Consider the following 18,742-nt stretch of genomic DNA (forward strand, 5'->3'; position numbering starts at 1 on the left):
TACTAATGATTTTCGATAATTTTTATTTACCGGAAAAAAAGTCTCGGCCGCTGATAAATGGTAGTCTCGTTCTCTTAGCAAACACACCCGTGCTGGACGCCGCAGCTACCTCTCCTTCCATGCTATAGATTTGCATCCTCTAACATTACTAAAGCAATATCACCGGTGAACAGTAGTTATGATATTAGCCAGGTATCCGATTGTTGCTACAGTAAATTAATATACAGTAAAATCGATACAGTATTTTACTATATTAAAATTGCTACAGTATATATGTCACGGTACTATCTACCCACCTCAATCACTATTTATTCCAGTGACATTGCTTTGTAATATCATAGGATACGAGTCCCCATACCATCTATATAACAGTATTCGTGCCTTTGCTCTCCAAGATTCTCACACCTTCACCTGCTCCAGATACTGACCAATCGATCACACACCTCACAAAGCTAATAAGTGGAGGAATAGTTAACAAAGCAGTACTTCGATCTGCCTTCGATGGAGAAGAGGGGGGAAGAGGAGAAGGTGCCTCTGCTGGAGGCTCATGGAGATGGAGGCAGCAAGGTGGAGGAAGAAGAAGATGACTCGTCGTTATCGCTGGGTCGGCGTGTGTGGGGGGAGAACAAGAAGCTGTGGGTGGTGGCGGGGCCGTCCATCTTCACGCGCTTCTCCTCCTTCGGCGTCACCGTCATCAGCCAGGCCTTCATCGGCCACATCGGCGCCACCGAGCTCGCCGCGTACGCCCTCGTCTCCACCGTCCTCATGCGATTCAGCAACGGCATCCTGGTACGTGCCTGATCGAGCGGCGGCAAGCTCATGATTATCATTTGAGGTGGTTGGTAGCATTTGAGGTCACGATCTTGGCATCTTGCACAGCATACGGCATATATAGCGCCAGCTAGACGAAGAGGCATCACGATTTCATCATAGATTCAGCTTGTACTCATCTCATCATGCATCTAGTTACATATATAATTTTGTGCAAATGCGGCCTTCATTTGGGAAAACCGCTACGTGTTCCTACCTACTAACAACAAACTGAAGACCTGAATCCGTAGTCTAAACCAAGGCAGCCCTCTGGTTCAGTTGGTTTACCTGCGGTTTCATGCAGTGCATAGACAACGACCATAGTATGAAGAAGACAATTTTCCTAGCCACAAGCTTTACCTAACAGCAGTGGGAGTGATGTGACATGTCAATAAGATAAAAAATGCAAGACAGTTAGCAAGTTATGTCTGATTTAAACGAAGCAAATTCCAACAAACTGCTTAATCTATATGCAAGAACCATATTCATCAATGCTGAATGCGCCATGCAACAGTATTGTGGTCCATGCCCGATACCATCAACAACTTGAAGTTCGATCTTCTCCATATTTTCGGCCCATAAATTAAAGTTGAGTTTGATCCCAACTTGTATTTGGAAAGGTGGCAAAGCAGAACTAGAGGTAGACAACGGACCTGTCTCACAATCTCTGAACTTTTCTTGCATTCAGGAGACTCATCAAGTGAACCGTATTCTATTTCTCCAAAATTAAATCAGTGACTGATTCATCACGGCCATTACATACCCGCCAATGGTAAAGTCGCCGATCGACCATTGCACCAAGTTATGGTAGAAGATGCAAAATTAAAGTAAACAGCTTCACTTGCTTCTGTTCTAGCCCGACCACCCAAAAAAGAAAGAAAACGTCTTCTGCAACCCAAGCTAAACAATATTTGGTATGCAGTGTACTACATCACACTGATGTTATCATCAGAAATCAGCTTGTATAAACGACAACAGCTTAAAAGTACATAATAACCTCATAAGTGTATCAGTATATACCAGCCCAGATTACACTCTGCCAGCTTAACTAACTATGCATTGCATGGACATTGTCGTAAACTGCAGCTGGGCATGGCGAGCGCGCTGGAGACGCTGTGCGGCCAATCCTACGGCGCCAAGCAGTACCACATGCTGGGTATCTACCTGCAGCGCTCATGGATCATCCTCTTCGTCTGCGCCGTCCTCCTCCTTCCAGTCTACCTATTCACCGAGCCGCTCCTCGTCGCCCTTGGCCAGGATCCCAAAATCTCTGCTGTGGCCGGCACCATCTCGCTCTGGTACATCCCGGTCATGTTCTCCTACGTCTGGAACTTCACGCTCCAGATGTACCTGCAGGCGCAGAGCAAGAACATGATCATCACCTACCTTGCCATGCTCAACCTCGGCCTCCACCTCGTCTTGTCATGGCTCATGACGGTCAAGTTCCAGCTCGGCCTCGCTGGGGTCATGGGCTCCATGGTCATCGCCATGTGGATCCCGGTGTTTGGGCAGCTTGCCTTTGTCTTCTTCGGGGGTTGCCCGCTGACATGGACAGGGTTTTCGTCTGCTGCGTTCACTGACCTTGGTGCCATTATCAAGCTCTCGGTATCTTCTGGTGTGATGCTCTGGTAAGCAGCATTAATGTTTATACATATACAGTTTCGAAAAAACAACTCTGTTGATCACAAAATAACAATGCACATGCTGACTAGGTGCTCTCCTACATATCATTATAACTTCCCAGTTATATCAATACTCTATTTTAGGACATCTATCAAGACTTCCAATGCGCCTGACATATATATCATTTGTGCTTGCTTTTTTCAGTTTGGAATTGTGGTACAACACCATATTGGTGCTCCTCACAGGGTATATGAAGAATGCAGAGATAGCACTCGATGCTCTTTCAATATGGTAATATACAGTTTACTTTAAACTTCACTTCACTTAGCAAGTTACTAATTATAATTGGCATTTCTTCCATATGCTTTGGTTTTGCAATCATAAGCAGTATTTACTTTGAGAACAATAGCTACTTGCTCGTGCATACAAGTCGTTGTACTGGTTATGCTGTTCCTTTTGTGGTCACAGAAAAAAAAAAAAACCATTGCGATATCTACTTGTGAAATGTGCAGCCTTAATATCAATGGTTGGGAGATGATGATTTCTATCGGCTTTTTGGCAGCAACAGGGTAACCACTTTATCTTTAGCTTGTTATTCATAAATTGCTATTTTTGTAAATTTGATGATAATGCATTGTATCTTCAGAGTGCGAGTGGCAAATGAGCTTGGAGCAGGAAGTGCAAGAAGGGCCAAGTTCGCGATCTTCAATGTGGTCATCACTTCTTTCTTGATCGGATTTGTGTTATTTGTGCTCTTCCTTCTCTTCCGTGGAAACCTTGCCTACATATTTACGGAGAGCCAAGCAGTAGCCAACGCAGTTGCTGACCTTTCGCCTCTGCTAGCCTTCTCCATATTGTTAAACAGTGTTCAACCAGTACTATCAGGTCAGCTTCTCAGTTTTACTGAATGATAAATGCATTATTATCATGGTAGCTTGTTTTATTGACACTAAAATGCCATTTGATTATCTGCAGGTGTTGCTGTTGGTGCGGGCTGGCAAAGTGTAGTTGCCTATGTTAACATTACATCGTACTACTTGATTGGCATCCCTCTTGGAGCAGTACTAGGATATGTGGTGGGGTTTCATGTAAAGGTAAGGATATCCAGCTTAGTATTACCATTGTGTCTGGTGCATCTTGGCTTTTAGTTGTGTTCCTCACTCCCCTTGGTCGTTTGTTGAAGGGCATTTGGATTGGCATGCTGCTCGGAACACTAGTCCAAACCATTGTGCTTCTGTTCATAACATTAAGGACCAACTGGGAAAAACAGGTAGCCTTGGTTCATTGTTTGCTTACTGTTGTACTTAAATATGCTATTTGCAATGTTCATTGATAATAAATGGGCTGCTAGAGGTTACACAAAATGTTGAATTATATTTTCTTCCTATTTGCAGGTGGAGATTGCTCAAGAGAGATTGAAGAGATGGTACATGGAAGAGAACAGAAGACTGCAAGGCTCGAGGGGAAATCCGTGAACTGGCCCTTTGATTGGGGCTTGTGGGTCAAAAAAAATAAAAAGATCTCCTCGGCGTTTGAGACCCTTCGGTAGATACACACATTTTTTTTCACCATCTCAAGACTGATAGAGGGAAGTTTAGGGGCTGTTTGGTAGAGCTCTGATTCTGTAGTGAGAGTGATTCTGTGGTGAAAGTGATTATGTGGTGGAAGTGATTCTATTTGTAAAATCGTTTGGTATGCTAGTGGTGTAAGTGATTCCTGAGAGAATATTATGTTAAAATCGAGAAGAATCAGTTGAGAATCAAGTGAAAGCTAGTTTTTTCAGCTCTCACCTCGCTATACAAAACGGGAAGTGATTTCTGCGCGGAATCACTCCCTGACCAGCCCGTTTAGCAGCACTAGGAGCGATTCTAGTGCGGAATCAGCTCCTAAAACTTTACCAAACGAGATCTTAACCTACCCAATGAAAAAACAGAAAATGTTTTGTGTTCCTCCTCAAGCCAAGCAACGAAAGCAGTTGTCAGAGTAGTGATTGTCCAGCAGAAAATTACCATCTTATTTGCCAGCGGCACGGCATAAATATGCGAGCCTATGTTTGCCAACCGTAAGCTTGTCAAGAATGATGCTCCGAATTAGTTTTTGGGGGTACGCTAGTGTCCTCATCAGAGCAGTGGCTGTGGTTTGGGAATTTGTAGCAAATTTGTTTTTGTATGGATACTTGCACATCATTAGTTGGACATTTGGACCCATTGAGCTCTGATTACATATAGTTCTCCACTGGAATCCTTGTTTCGGCCAAATCAAATTGTACAAGTTTAGAAACGGTGTTTGTTGTCTGCACTCAAAAGTGTTGTTTTCAGATAGCAGGAGATAAATTTTGCGCAGCTTATACAACTCACCATCCGCACGGGGTTGGAATGCAACGCGTGATAGATTGCGCAAGCGAAAATGAAATCGAGATCGGAGGAGTACAAGAGAGGAGAGAGAGGAGGGGAGGAGACTGACGAACCGAGATGAACTCCGTAGGCGGATGGGTTGGCGGTTACAGTCATCTCCCATGTAGGCTCGTCGCCCCGCATCGCCAACCCCCATCTACTCGCCTCCTCGATCCCCATGGTTGCAGATCGAGCCTTGTCCGCCGGCGTCTAGGCTCATTTGCTGCCGCCGCCGCCCGCCGCCGGGAAAGAGCTAGGAACGAAGGCCCAGTTGACCACCAAACAGGAGATGTACTCTACGGGCACTGACACGTGGGGGACGGGCCCGCATGTCAGTGGGCGTAGTAACCGTGCCTGTCCGTTGTCCAACACCTTCTTTGCCCCGTTTTTAGCCGAGGGCCAAGGCTCAGGTTTGTTCTCTATTTTGTTCTTTTTGTTTCTTTCGTCCTCATGTTTGATTATACTTCTATTATTCTATTAATTATTCAGTTTTTAGCATACGATTTATTATGACTACGTGTTTGTCTTTTTAGCTCTGGTGGAAGTGATTGTGCATGCAGCATGTGATGGAGACAAGATTTGGGGCTCAGATGGTGAGATTTGATACGAGCTTAGAGATTGGGGAGAGATAGAAGAGATGGGAGGTAGAAAAAGAGGCACAACATGCACGCATATGAACAGAGCCCTATGTATTTTGGATGCAGTGGTGGATTAAGAGCCACTCTCTCTATTCTTCTTCCTCCTCTTCCCCCCCCCCTTTTCTTTCTCTTTTTTTTTTCTTTCTCTTCTATGACTAAAAATTAAAGGGAGGCTTGCCATAAAAGGTGGATCCACCGTTGTTTAGATGGATAGTTGGGATATGCTTTAAGAGGACGTACTGCTTCATCACATACCTACCCCCAGTATCGTCTAGAGAGATTCTCTGTCGTAACTTCATGGGACGATATCGCTGCTGACACGCGACGCCCACTCAGAAAGTACTCACTATTTAACATAGTAAACTTAGTGATGAAGTGTGCGGTTAACTCCTGTATAGTGAGACGACGTCGAGCTGTCGTCAGGGTTGCGGCGACGGTGATGAAGTGTGCGGTTGACTCCCTGAGCTTCTTGGGGTAGGGTCCTATGCAGTGGGCTTTGGGCGGCGATATGGGGCGTGGAGAGGTATCGTATGCCTCTATGTCACTCTCTTCGGCGCCATTGCCATGGCTGTGCGTCCACGTGGGGTGCTCGTCGCTGCCGGAGCCACTGTAAGGAATGGGAAGGATACGGGCGAGAGCCTAGCCCGATTTTTTGCCGTTATCGACAACGGCGACGCTTTCAGGCACTGCTCTCCCTCATGAGGGCGTTGTCGTGGTGCCTCCCCCACTCTTCCTACGATTTCTCTCCGAGTGAAAACCCTGTCCATTTTTTGGATGGGCGATGGCGGTGTCTTCGACGTCGCTCCCTTCTTGAAGGCATCACCTTGGAGATTCGCATTTCTTCCGGTAGCTGGGCTGTTGCAGGGCTGGGGTGTTCGGCGAGGCCTCTGCCCCCTTCGAGTTGCATCTTGCTTCGCAGTGGATGTCTCGCACGGGTGGAAGGTGTTTGCTGTGTAATTTCAGAGCTGCTTCGTCGTGGGGTGCGGTGGAGCTTGGCAACGATGACATGCGGCAGGCTCTTTCTCGCGAGTGTCTTGGTGTTTGCTGTGTGTCTAGGTGCGTTCTTGTGGTGTTTGATGCTGATGTCCGTCAAGTCGAAGCTGCTTCGTCGCTTTTGTGACAAGCCTGGCAACGATGACTCCTGTTGGGCTCCGTCGTTTGTGGGTTATGGGTGTGTAGTGGTGAGTTTCAATAGTTGTCCATCCCAACCGAATTCTTTTTTCATCAGGGTTTTTGGCCAGTTTTTCTTAAAAAAAACAGTGCGGTTTGTATGGTTTTAGACCCGATTTTCCTCACAAACTGAGTCAACTCCAGTCTTCTAATATAATCGACCACTTTGTGGCTCTCGGAAGCTTTAGTGGCTTTCGAAAAAAAGAAAGTACTCACTATTTGATTCGTGAACCTCAAAGTCGTGGCAAGCTACAACACGTCACCAATAAAGTCAGGGTACTAGACTTGGGGCCAAATACTGCTTAAACGCAAAACAAATAGATCCCATTCTTCAGTAATATATGTTCTTCATTCATTACTCTACAAAGGACACAAATAAGCACATATGGGTCCTAATACTTAATATGGTCGGTGCATGTTGTGATTGCCGACATTTCAACTCCATAAAAGGTCACGACTATATATGTAGTTGCATATATGTGGAAGGTGGTTCTTAGATGAGTGATTTATCAACTAAAATAATTCCAAGGCACATTACATGGTCTCGGCCCTGAGTATGACTCCCTCGTCACAAGCATCACGACGCACATCGACACCTACACCATCAGCGATGTTTACGCGCACATGCTGAGCTTCAAGATGCGCTAAGAGCACAACAACACTGTCATCCAGGTATCGTCCACTAATGTTGTCAACAGGAATTCAGGCTGCGACGACGGTGGAGGCCGAAATGGACGAGGTTGATCCTGTGGCGGCGATCCCTCTCAAGGTGACCGCAATGGACGTCCAAATCAAGGTGGCCGCACCAACCAAGGAGGATTGCGAGAGGTGGTGTGCCAGGTCTGTCACAAGGCCGACCACGATGCTATCCAGTGTTGGCATCATTTCGACCACAACTATCAAGCTGAAGATACCACTAAGGTCGCTGCCATGGCAGCCAACGACAACAACTACTCCCTCGACCCAAATTGGTACATCTACACTGGAGCAACAGACCATATCACCAACGATCTAGAGCGGCTAAGCATCAAGGAATGCTATACTGGAGGTGATCAGATCCAAGTCGCTAATGGAGCAAGTTTGTTGGTTGCTCATGTTGGCTATTCTAGTATTGCTGGTTATGTTCATCCTCTTCATCTAAATCATATTCTACACGCTCCTAGAACCAATGAACACTTGATCTCTGTTTGTAAATTAACTTTTGACAACAATGCAATTGTTGAATTTCATCCAAACTCTTTATGTGTCAAGAACCAAGCAACCAGGATCACTCTTCTCACAGGCAAATGTAAAAATGGTCTCTACATGCTCCCACATAAGAAACCCATCCAAGCCTTTCTATCAGCCAAAACAACTCAGGAGCAGTGGCACCGATGACTTGGACATCCTGCTTCTCCAATAGTTCTACAGATTTTGCATAAAAATAATATTGCGGTATGTGATGCCTGCCAACAAGGAAAAGCACACCAACTTCCTTTCAGCTCCTCTCATGTATCTACAACACCTTTGCAAATTGTGCATACTGATGTTTGGTGTGGGGGAACATTCCAAATAATATTCTAGTTAATCACCAAGTCGATCATTTACATAATCACGACTTCAACGATTAACCAAAATATCATCTCGGTAGTCCTGGCACATGTTTTATGCCTAAGATCGGAACACATATCTTTCCAACATAAGCAATCATAACCAAGCTTAATAAAGAGCGAGTAATTAAATCATATTACAAGTTCTTAACCATTTACAATTAACAATTTACAATAAAAAGGATCTAAGAGCTAGCCAAAAGAGAAACTACGCAGCGAAAACAAAAACTAAAGACAACAAAAGATGGGTGAATCCATATACCCTTATGCTTCACCTCAAAAGCGCGACCTCCGAGTAGTTACCTACTCATTCCCGCCGCTAACATCGACGGACATGAAGTAGCCAAACACCGCCTCTTCCTCACCTGCAAAACCTGCAGAGCAGCTAAGTACGAAGGTACTCGAAAGACTTAATCCATATAGGGTGCATATAAATAACCTGACTCTAAGGATTATGCATTGGGCCATTAGCAAGGAAAAAAGCCATAAGGTTGATTAAAACATATACGCCCACAACCTAGGCACGTATGTGTGAGCATCTAAACATAACTAACATATCCTTCCAAACCTGTAACTATCAACCTGCACATGAGTGTAAATGAAACCATAGTAATACATCAATAGGCAGCCATTAACATTACCCAGTATACCATCCATACCACCATCCCATATTAGTAACTCTATGACCGATGCAAATGGACAGAAGCATATTCATGGCCGAGAGCACGGCAATTCGAATTATTTTTACACCCTGCAGGGGATACTCCTTTACATACATGTCTCGAGGACCATGCGATTCACGTGTCCACACAGGCCCACGCGAGGGGGTACTCATGTCAACCTTTTCCAATAAGCTCCAACTGTTTAATCATACGTCGATAGGTGTGAGTGTCATCTAGAACTACTCCCGGAGCAAACTGGATACTCCTACAAGCCCGCCCGCTCACACCATCGACTCTCACGTTAAAAGACCACAGCTACAGAGGTATTCGGCTTATCATTCCCATATGCGACATGTAATAAGTACGGAAAGTGCTAAAGTCAACTGTACCAACGGACGATGCTTAACCGTTGCAAAGCGGTATATGGTGCCTGGCTCCTCTCCTGAACTACCCCGAGGAACTCCTCTGAGGAATTCGCTTGGACCGGCGGCGCAATACCCTCTAAACGAATCAAAATACAATGCATAAACAAATGAGTGACGAAAAAAACACGCAAATGATGCATGCTTGAAGTATAATAGAGTGACAAGCTTCAAAAATATTTGCAAAAGACAGCTAAGTGATTAGAGTTTTGAAGTTTGAAACCCCGGACAAGGTAACCTAAATATACCTAGCTTTAACAGGCTGGCGGTCAGACCAACGTAGAGGTGGCGGTCTGACCGGTGGCCAGCAGAGAGTTTTGGCCTCTGACGGTCTAACCATAGGCATAATGGCGGTCAGATTGCCCACCAATAATCAGACCGCCCCAAGTGGTAGTCAGACTCTTGTATAAGTTTACAATTCAGATTCTTCGGTCTCAACTAGCGGTCAGACCGGTCCTAGAGGTGGTCAGACCGTCAGACCTTGCCGGCAGCGCCTTTGTGGGGTCGCTGGTGAGTATTCCGATGAGACATTCGACAACGAAGGGTACCAAAATACTCTATGAGACTAGTGGAGTGTTTCTAAAGTGATTTGAACATCATTCACCGAGCTAAACTCAAAATACCCCATAGATTGGATCTAGGCTAGTTTGATCTTGGGCCTCAACGACACGAGGGTCGAATCGAGCTCGGAAACAACGGAGAAATGGTAGGAGATAGCTCACCTCAGCTTATGGAAGCTTTCTATTGGATTGGAATGCTTCGGGGAGGTTCTGATTCGCGGATCGGCTCCTGAAGTGGTGGTAAAGCTTATGGTCGATGAACGGGCCTCCGACGAGGGAGAAGAGGGGGAAAACTTGGGAAAGTCCTCCGGGAAGCTCGTGGGAGTTCTCACCTCCGATCTCCAGCCTTCGAACATGATGAGTAGAGCTCTCTTTCTCTCTCTAGGGTTGGGTGGAGAGAGGGAGAGTGAGAGAAAAGTGAGAGGGAGAGAGAAAAAGAAGTGATCGATCCACTTAATTCGAGCCTCTGTGTGCTAGCCATCAGACCGCGAGCTCGGGCGGTCAGACAGTAGAAAATCCACATGGCAGCGCACCTGATGGTCAGACCGTGGGTGACACCGGTCAGACTGTGAGGGGGTTCTTTTACTGAAATTTTCCTAAATCTCCCCTCATCATCTTTCTTCTATTCTTTTCCTTCTCCAAGGCATGTGGGGATTCTTCAAAGTGCTCTAAACTATCTCTAAGGTGTTTGAGACATGTTTAATCGGTTTTTGATAGACAAATACGTGCAAGCACATGTGATGATGATTATGCATGCCTAATTACATAATAAGCATTTTAGGACATGATATTTGGGGACCTGCCATCTCATCAGTCAATAATTCCAAACATTATGTCTTTTTTGTTGATGATTTCAGCAAGTTTGTGTGGATTTACTTTCTGAAAAACAAATCTGAAGTTGAGCCTGTGTTCCTTCAATTTTAGAGACATGTAGAACATTTGCTTAATGCCAAAATTCGCTTGATTCAATCTGACTAGGGTGGTGAATACCATCGTTTGCACAATTATTTCAGAAACACTGGCATTGAGCATCATATCTCTTGTCTTACACACACCAACAAAATGGAACTGTAGAGAGGAAGCACAAACACATTGTAGAAACTAGCCTTGCTCTCCTTGCACAATCTCACACACCATTATGGTTTTGGGATAAATCCTTCAACACTGCTTGTTGTTTGATTAATAGAATGCCTAGTCGTACTTTTGATCATGATACACCCTTTCACAAACTCTTTGGTTATGATCCTGATTACTCTTTCCTACGAATATTTGGTTATGCTTGCTAGCCAAATTTGCGCCCATATAACTCCAGGAAGCTCAATTTCAGAACAAGGCAGTGCATTTTCCTGGGGTACAGTTCTTTTCATAAGGGCTACAAATGTTTTGATTGGTCCACAGGACGAGTTTACATATCTCGTGATGTTGTTTTCGATGAAAATGTTTTCCCTTTCACCAACCAACCCACTACAAATACTCAACTGCCTAATCATCCACACCAGCCAATAGTTCTACCTATGCTAGCCAAAACCACCAAATATTCAGAACAATCATTTATTGTCACTGATCCAGCTAATAATTCCTCCTCTGACGAACCACCAATTGCTAGTCCACACATGAGGAATGGACAAACTAACCCATAAGCTGACACTGATCCTTTAAGTGCTAGTGTGTCTCCTGCAGGGCGATTAGCTAATAGAACTGTCACTGGTGATTTAGTTCAGGCTAGCTTGAACCTTGGTATGAATGAGTCAGCTAAAGATGGAACAACTTCATCATCAAAAAGAGAAAGGCAGCACCTAATGAGAACCAGACTTCATGACAACAGTCCAACCTAGAGAGTTTACAGATGGGACAGTTAGGTACTCAGATAATTATCGTTGGTTTGTAGGTGCTGTCACTGACGTCAATTCGATAACAAATTCTTCTGCTGTTTCAGAACCTCATAGCTTGCAGGAAGCGTTGGAGAATTCAGAGTGGCATCAAGCCATATGACTCTGAATATTTAGCGCTGATCAAAAATGAAACTTGGGATCTGGTGCCACCAAAGAAAGGGATCAAGTTGATTGACAGCCGCTGGGTGTATAAAATCAAGAAAAAGGCTGACGGTTCAGTGGACAGATTCAAAGCAAGATTGGTGGCAAAGGGATTCAAACAAAAATATGGTCTTGACTACCTTGACACTTACAGTTCCGTTGTCAAACCATCAATAGTTCAAATTATATTGTCACTTGCTGTCACACAGAAGTGGAGTATGAGACATATTAACATACAAAATACTTTCTTCCATGGTATTCTTTGGGAGGAGGTGTACATGAAACAACCTCCGGGTTATGAAGATCCAAGCAAGCCATCAAACTACATATGTCGTCTCAAGAAAGCACTTTATGGGCTGAAGCAGACTCAAAGAGCATGGCATTTTCGTTTGACCGGTAAATTACAGGAACTGGGATTCACTTTGACAAAGGCTAACACTTCATTATTTGTTTTCTGTCGAGGGGGTGTCACTATATATATGTTGATTTATGTAGACGACATAATCATAGTGAGCTCCTCACCCAGTGCTACTAACAGGCTAATCAAGCAACTGATGACAAACTTTGCAGTGAAGGATCATGGTCCACTTGAATATTTTCTGGGAGTGGAGGTCAAATAGGAGAAGAATGGCATTATGTTGTCTCAGAGAGGGTATGCTTTTGACTTGCTACTGAGAGCAAACCTAGTAAATTGCAAGACAATCTCCACTCCTATGGCTTCTAGTGAGAAGCTGTCTAGAGATCAAGGCACACCTCTGAATGAAGAAGAACATTTTAAGAATAGAAGCATTGTTGGAGGTTTACAATATTTGATCATGACTCAACCAGATCTTTCATTTGCAGTTAATCGGGTACGTCAATTCATTCAGAAACCTACTGATGTTCATTTGGCCGTTGTTAAAAGAATCTTGCGGTATATAAAGGGAACATTTGACCAAGGCCTGAAAATTTAGAGATCGCCAACAACCAGACTGGGCTCATTTTAAGATGTTGATTGGGCTGGAAGTCCTGAGGATCAACGATCAACCAGTGGGTATGCTATGTTCTTAGGCACAAATCTTGTGTCATGGAGCTCACAAAAGCAACCAACAGTTTCGAGATCAAGCACATAGGCCAAGTACAAAGCTATAGCCAATGTTACGGCTGAATTGATCTGGATTCAGTCATTGTTAAAACAACTCGGTGTGTTTCAGCACATGTCTCCTTTGCTTTGGTGTGACAATCTTGGTGCAACCTATTTGACGGCGAATCTGATGTTCCATGCCAGAACTAAGCATATTGAAATTGACTTCCATTTTATTCGTGAACAAGTTGCGTGGAAGGCAATGGAGGTGAGGTTCATTTCATCAAAAGATCAACTTGTTGATGTCTTCACCAAACCGCTGTCAAGGGCTCCATTCACTTCAAATAGTTGCAATCTCAACCTGAGTAGTCCACGTTGTGATTGAGGGGGACTGTTAGAAATTGTATGTGTTTGTGTACAAGTGTTAGCCGTGTGCAGGGGCATGTAATTGTTAGTGGTGATTGCGTCATCACACGCGTGGTGACCGTGTCTAGTTGGTTAGGCTATTGCTGGTCATGTAGGCGCGATCTTGGTTATTTCGGATCATGGATCCGTTGTATTAATTGTTGCTATATAAATATCACGATCCCGTCGAGGACTTGTGCGATTGGCAAAATCTTCTCCTCTCCAAAAACCTTTTCATGCAACACTTAACGATCGAGACAATTAGGGAAGAAGGATTGAGAATAACGCCTCATGCCAAAATAGATCTCAATACATAGTTTCTTCAAAATTAAAGCTGGTTACTGACTGAAGTGTTCAATAGCCTTGCAGAGCCTATTGAGGAGTTGCACAAAGCACATGAACAGTTTATTCTTCGCATGGAATCACACAAGAGGAGTAAAGATAAAGTATAACTCTCATTTCATGTATTACAGTATGGTCATGGCCAATGTTGGGTTTGTTGACCTTTTCTCATATATGTATGCTTTAGCTGCAGGAAAGAATGCCTAGGAAAGCTGGATCAAGTGCTACCTTTATGAACCAAGTGGAAGAGTAGGCCTACGGAAAAAAGGAACACAAATCAATCCCTGGTGTAGCAATTGTTGCCTTTGCCAAGTTTCTCTCTATTAAAAGCTTACTGATCAATGTTTTTGAGAATAAAAGAAATATTCTCCCTTTCATCACTTACTTATTCTTGTAGATCCTTACCTTGATCTTTTCTTTGGATAACACATTTTCTTGATTTATTTGACATGGAAATAGAATAGGTGATTTGATCCAGTGTTACTTTACTTATTTTTGGAATATGTTGCAGGTGAAAGCAGAAATTGTAAAGAACTGAAACCCAATACAATGCAAAAGTCAGGAAGCAGTTCAAATCCTTCAGTAGATTTTTATCCTCCATTGGGACTTGCAAAAGTTGGTATGCTATCCAGAGGCAACTCAGGAGGAATCAAGAACTTGTCTCGTTGTAACAGCGACGATACGGTAGTTGTACGGTTTGTAGGCTGCAATGGTTGGGAAGTCAGAAACTGAAGATGCCTGCCATCATGGCCTTGTCAAACCAACTATAAACACTAAAGAGGCTACGAATGCCATCAGTAGCATGTTTTTTGGAGCCACTGGAACCAGAGACAATGCTCAAGAGGCGATCAAAGCGTGAAAAAAACAAATTATAAGCAGCAAACAGGTGCATTTGATATTTTTGTCGATGAAGATGAACCTAACGGTAATGATCCAAACATGCTCCGAAACAATAACATGAAGCAAGACCATCCAAAGTTCAGTCAGAAAACAAGAGGGTTTGGGATCTTTGTTGATGAGGATAGTCCTAATGGCAACGACCAAAATGCGGAGCAAAACAGGAATTCTGAGAAGGAAAACATTAAGTTAAAGAAGAAAACAAGTGGGTTTGAAATCTTTATTGATGAATATGAGGCTAATGTCAATGTCTAGAATGCCATATGCCACAAGAATAATAGGTGTCCTCCTAGACCATTGTGTGATTCGTCTAGGCAGCAAGGCAGAAGTGACCTTCAGAAGCCATTTGTTGGAGGATTTGCAATATTGCCAGATGATGAAGATGAAAGATGTGAGAAACGTGATGATGGTGTTAACATAAGTTCCAGAACTGTGCTGACTACTCATGATAAGAATACTTTGCTCTGTCCACTTCAAGCTGATTCAGGAACAAGATATCATGAAGGTTCTCATCCTGTGAGTTCTGGACTTCGAGAAGGCACTGTCATTCATAGGTTTGTTGGATCTACTATTGTTGGTGAGCCTAAGGTGGAAAATGCATGCCACCATGGGTTAGTCGATTCAACTGTCAATCTAGAGGAGGCTATGGATGATATAAACGACCACGTTTGAGAAACCACTGAACTTCAAGGATGAGAAGACATCTAAGCCAAAAACCAATACACTGTCAGACAGAAAAGCAGCTCCATTTTCCGGTTTCTCCATATTATCTGATGATGACCTCGAAGAGAACCCTGCTGTAATACCCGATAATAATAATAATAATAATAATAATAATAATGATGATGTGATCTTCTAAACCGTTGCTTGGTTGGATGACCGGAGACCATGGATGTGTAGATCTCGTGAAGAAGAATCTATTTTGCTATCTAATGTCACGTTTGGGCACTTAGTGAATCAGTGATGAGCACAGTAAATTTAGACCGTTGGTTAAAATAAATAAAAAATAAAAAGGGGATAAGGCTTGGTGGGATCGGCTCTCACCCGATCCCACCCGCACTCGCCTTGCCCTCGTCTCCTCTGGGTCGACGCCGTCGCCCCCAGCCTCTAGCTCTGGCCACCTCCTTCGACTGCCGCTGTCCTAGCCCCGTCGCCGCGTGCCTAGCCTCCCGCCGTCGCGCGCCCGGCCGTCGGTCGCTGGCCGGAGTGCTGCCGGTCGGTGGTGTGGGGAGGAAGGAGTAGGGGGGCCAGCTAGCCGGTCGGCCAGAGAAGAAGAGAAGGAAGGAAAAGAAAGGAAGAAGAAAAAGAAAGAAAGGAAAATGGAAGAAGAGAAAGGGAAGAAAAGAAGAAGAAGAAGGGAGGAGGAGGAGGAGGCCATCTGCTGGTTCGCCGGTTTTTTTCTCACCGGTTTGCGGTTCTGCTCCAAAGGTGACTCCTCCGTAGTCCTTAGATGCTAGTAGGAGATTGGGTTTAGTCGTCCATGTTGTCGGTTAAATATATTGTTGGTCCAGTTAGTGAGTAGGGAATCAATTAAATTGGAGGCCTAACCGGTGTTGGATACGAGTGTATGTCTATAATGGAAGTTGTAGTTCATGTTATCGACGTACTAATGGTGTTGGCGTTGTTCTTTTTGGGTAAGCGGTTTAGGTGCTTTTGGCTATTTTTGGTGTCCGTGTCCGATAAGGTTTAGCCATACGTTATGGCTTATTATTCGGTCTTTGATTGAGCTAGAGGAGGTTCTTGCTCTGCGTCTAGCGAGCTAGTTGGTAGATGTCTTTCTGAAGCCTTCGGTTGTCGAGAATGCTGGGTTTTGGGCGTACAAGCGTGCGCCTTCTTTTACTTCGTTGTTGCGGCGTCTTTGTTCAAATTGTGTGTTTGTTAAGGTGGTGCCGCCTCGCGTCGCGGCCAGTGCCATCTTCATTGTCGGTGAAGGCAAGTGAATGTAGCGAATGACTACGCTTTAACTTGTTATTTGGTTGCCTACATTCTTTTAATTATAATGCATTCATCTAACCTGAATAACTGATTATGAGCTGGTTACTATGTTATTTACCTTTTAGAAGTTTACTCGATTATTGATTTACGAAGTACAGTGAGTATGTTATGCCATTTGCAGTTGTTCATTGCTATATTATGCAATTCTTAAAATCTCAAGCATTCTGTGGAAGTTATGTTGTTGGTTATGTATGAAACATGTCATACATATACATCTCATGCATTGGAAGTTTGTCACCGTCTTCTGGTCATGATCGTACAGGTACAACACCGTATGTTACCCGAGAAAAGGTACGGTGCACACCCTTACGTTACCCGAGGAGGGGTAAGGGTGATGAAGAGCATGTCATGTGCATGTTTATGCATTCATACGAAGTTCATTGATTTATTCGCATTAAGGTTTTACTTCCTTTAGTTGGCTTATATATATGATGCGGCTGTGAAGGTTTATGCTAACATAATATTAAAATGGTTAATGTTGCCATTGGACTTGCTTAGCCATATTTTTTTCTCTTGTTGTTGATAGACTATTTTGTTACTAGTTTCTATTTTAGAGATGATTGCTTATTCAATTATAGCTAAATAGCTCTTTAAAGCAAATTCGCTTGCTGAGATTTCTTAATCTCACCCGTGCTTTCTTTCCATGTTCATTTTGAGGTGTCAATCGCTAGCGAGATGTGTAGCTACACGTTGCCTACGCGTTCACCTTCTCTTTTAGGCTAAACTTGTTGTGTTGTTAGATGATGACTTTTACCTTGTGATGTATATAGTTAGTCTGTAGTGGTTAAGTTGTATGGTCGAGGTTTGTACCTGGTTTGCTAGGATCTTTATGTTGTTAGTGTGATAATCTTTAATCTGTTATGTCTATGTGTGTTTTGTTGTCAGTTATACCTCTAGTTTTAGAGGAGGTGTTGCTAATTTTTTTTTTAAAAGTTCGACAGATCTGTAGGTTGATCTGAGTGATATTAGACTTATTTTGTTCGCTAGAGTGTTACACCCGCCAAAGCCAATCGGAGCAACTCCGGCAAATTTGGCACCGAGAATGGTCTATCTGAGCCACAATCACCACAATGTCTTGGCGGAGATCAATGATATGTTTGGAATGCCACTGGACCTCTAAGATACTTGTTTGATGGAATTGAATAACTCAACAGTCACAGTTTGCTATCTACTTTTCACTCTTCCCTTGAGAAATATGCAGTGTATTGGTGTATTGCTGATATGAAGAGCTCGGAATTCAGTTGCTTCCTTCGGTGCATATGTGGTGAGCATTTTCTTAAATAACTGTTCAAATATATACAGTTCATGTGTATCATTCTTGAATATGTACCAATATGTTTAGTTTTGCCAGTTATTTTGTACTATACGATCTGTACAATTGCTACATTGTTTTTGCCAGTTATATTTTCCCTCCACTGGAATCGTTACTCTGAATATTCTTGGAGACTGCTCCTTGCTTTCTTCGTAAGTAATTTGGCCTCTAACGAGCTTTGAAGATTGAAGTGGTTGGACGAGACCTCAAGTACAGTCTACTTGTTTTAGGGATGCATTTTTCACTTGTTACTGTTACAAGAATTTACAAATGCATTGCTTCTCTTGGCGCAGGTGGAGATATACATCAGATGTTGAGAGGTAGCTCCTCTCCAGTGATTCAGGGCGCCGGCAGACCCAACAATGACGCCATCAGTAGCAGATGCAGAAGAGATAGGTAGGGAGTTCATCCACCTCTCTCCCTTTTCTTTCTTCTCTTTTCCTCTCTTTTTTTCTTCCTCTCCCTTATTCATGATAAAAAATTGTTGGAAAATTTGTCTATAGGACACCCATCAATTATGGCTTTGTCTGTGTTATACTTCACAAGTCGAATTAGGCCACGGGACACTGCAAATTCCTGATTTTTGCCTCCATGACACTAGAGGACACTATAGCAGGGGAGAAAGAGTGCTATGCTCCTAGCTTCACACTTTTGGGATTTTTTTCTCCATGCATAGACCATAATTAATTCTCAAAATTTGTAGAATGATGCACTGCTCTATTCCTCATACGTGTGATTTTGGTTAGATTTTTTAGACAAATCTTGCAGAATGAACCCAATGGCAAAATGGTCTTTTCCCTTTCTCTAAGTGTCCTGGAGGCAAAAACC

General features: G+C 43.5%; 1 protein-coding gene and 1 pseudogene across 1 annotated transcript; both read left to right on the forward strand.

Moving 5' to 3' along the window:
* Window positions 1-316: 316 nt before the first annotated feature.
* LOC133906595 (protein DETOXIFICATION 21-like) lies at window positions 317-3,926 on the forward strand. Its single transcript, XM_062348541.1, has 8 exons — window positions 317-789; window positions 1,897-2,438; window positions 2,638-2,724; window positions 2,946-3,002; window positions 3,080-3,318; window positions 3,409-3,527; window positions 3,617-3,703; window positions 3,828-3,926. The coding sequence occupies exons 1-8, from the start codon at window positions 502-504 to the stop codon at window positions 3,906-3,908; spliced, it is 1,500 nt and encodes a 499-aa protein (XP_062204525.1). The 5' UTR covers window positions 317-501; the 3' UTR covers window positions 3,909-3,926.
* A 2,102-nt stretch (window positions 3,927-6,028) lies between these two features.
* LOC133906831 (uncharacterized) lies at window positions 6,029-17,722 on the forward strand (annotated as a pseudogene).
* The last annotated feature ends 1,020 nt before the right edge of the window (window positions 17,723-18,742 follow it).

Source organism: Phragmites australis, chromosome 23, assembly GCF_958298935.1.
Source record: "Phragmites australis chromosome 23, lpPhrAust1.1, whole genome shotgun sequence".
Lineage (NCBI taxonomy): Eukaryota > Viridiplantae > Streptophyta > Magnoliopsida > Poales > Poaceae > Phragmites > Phragmites australis.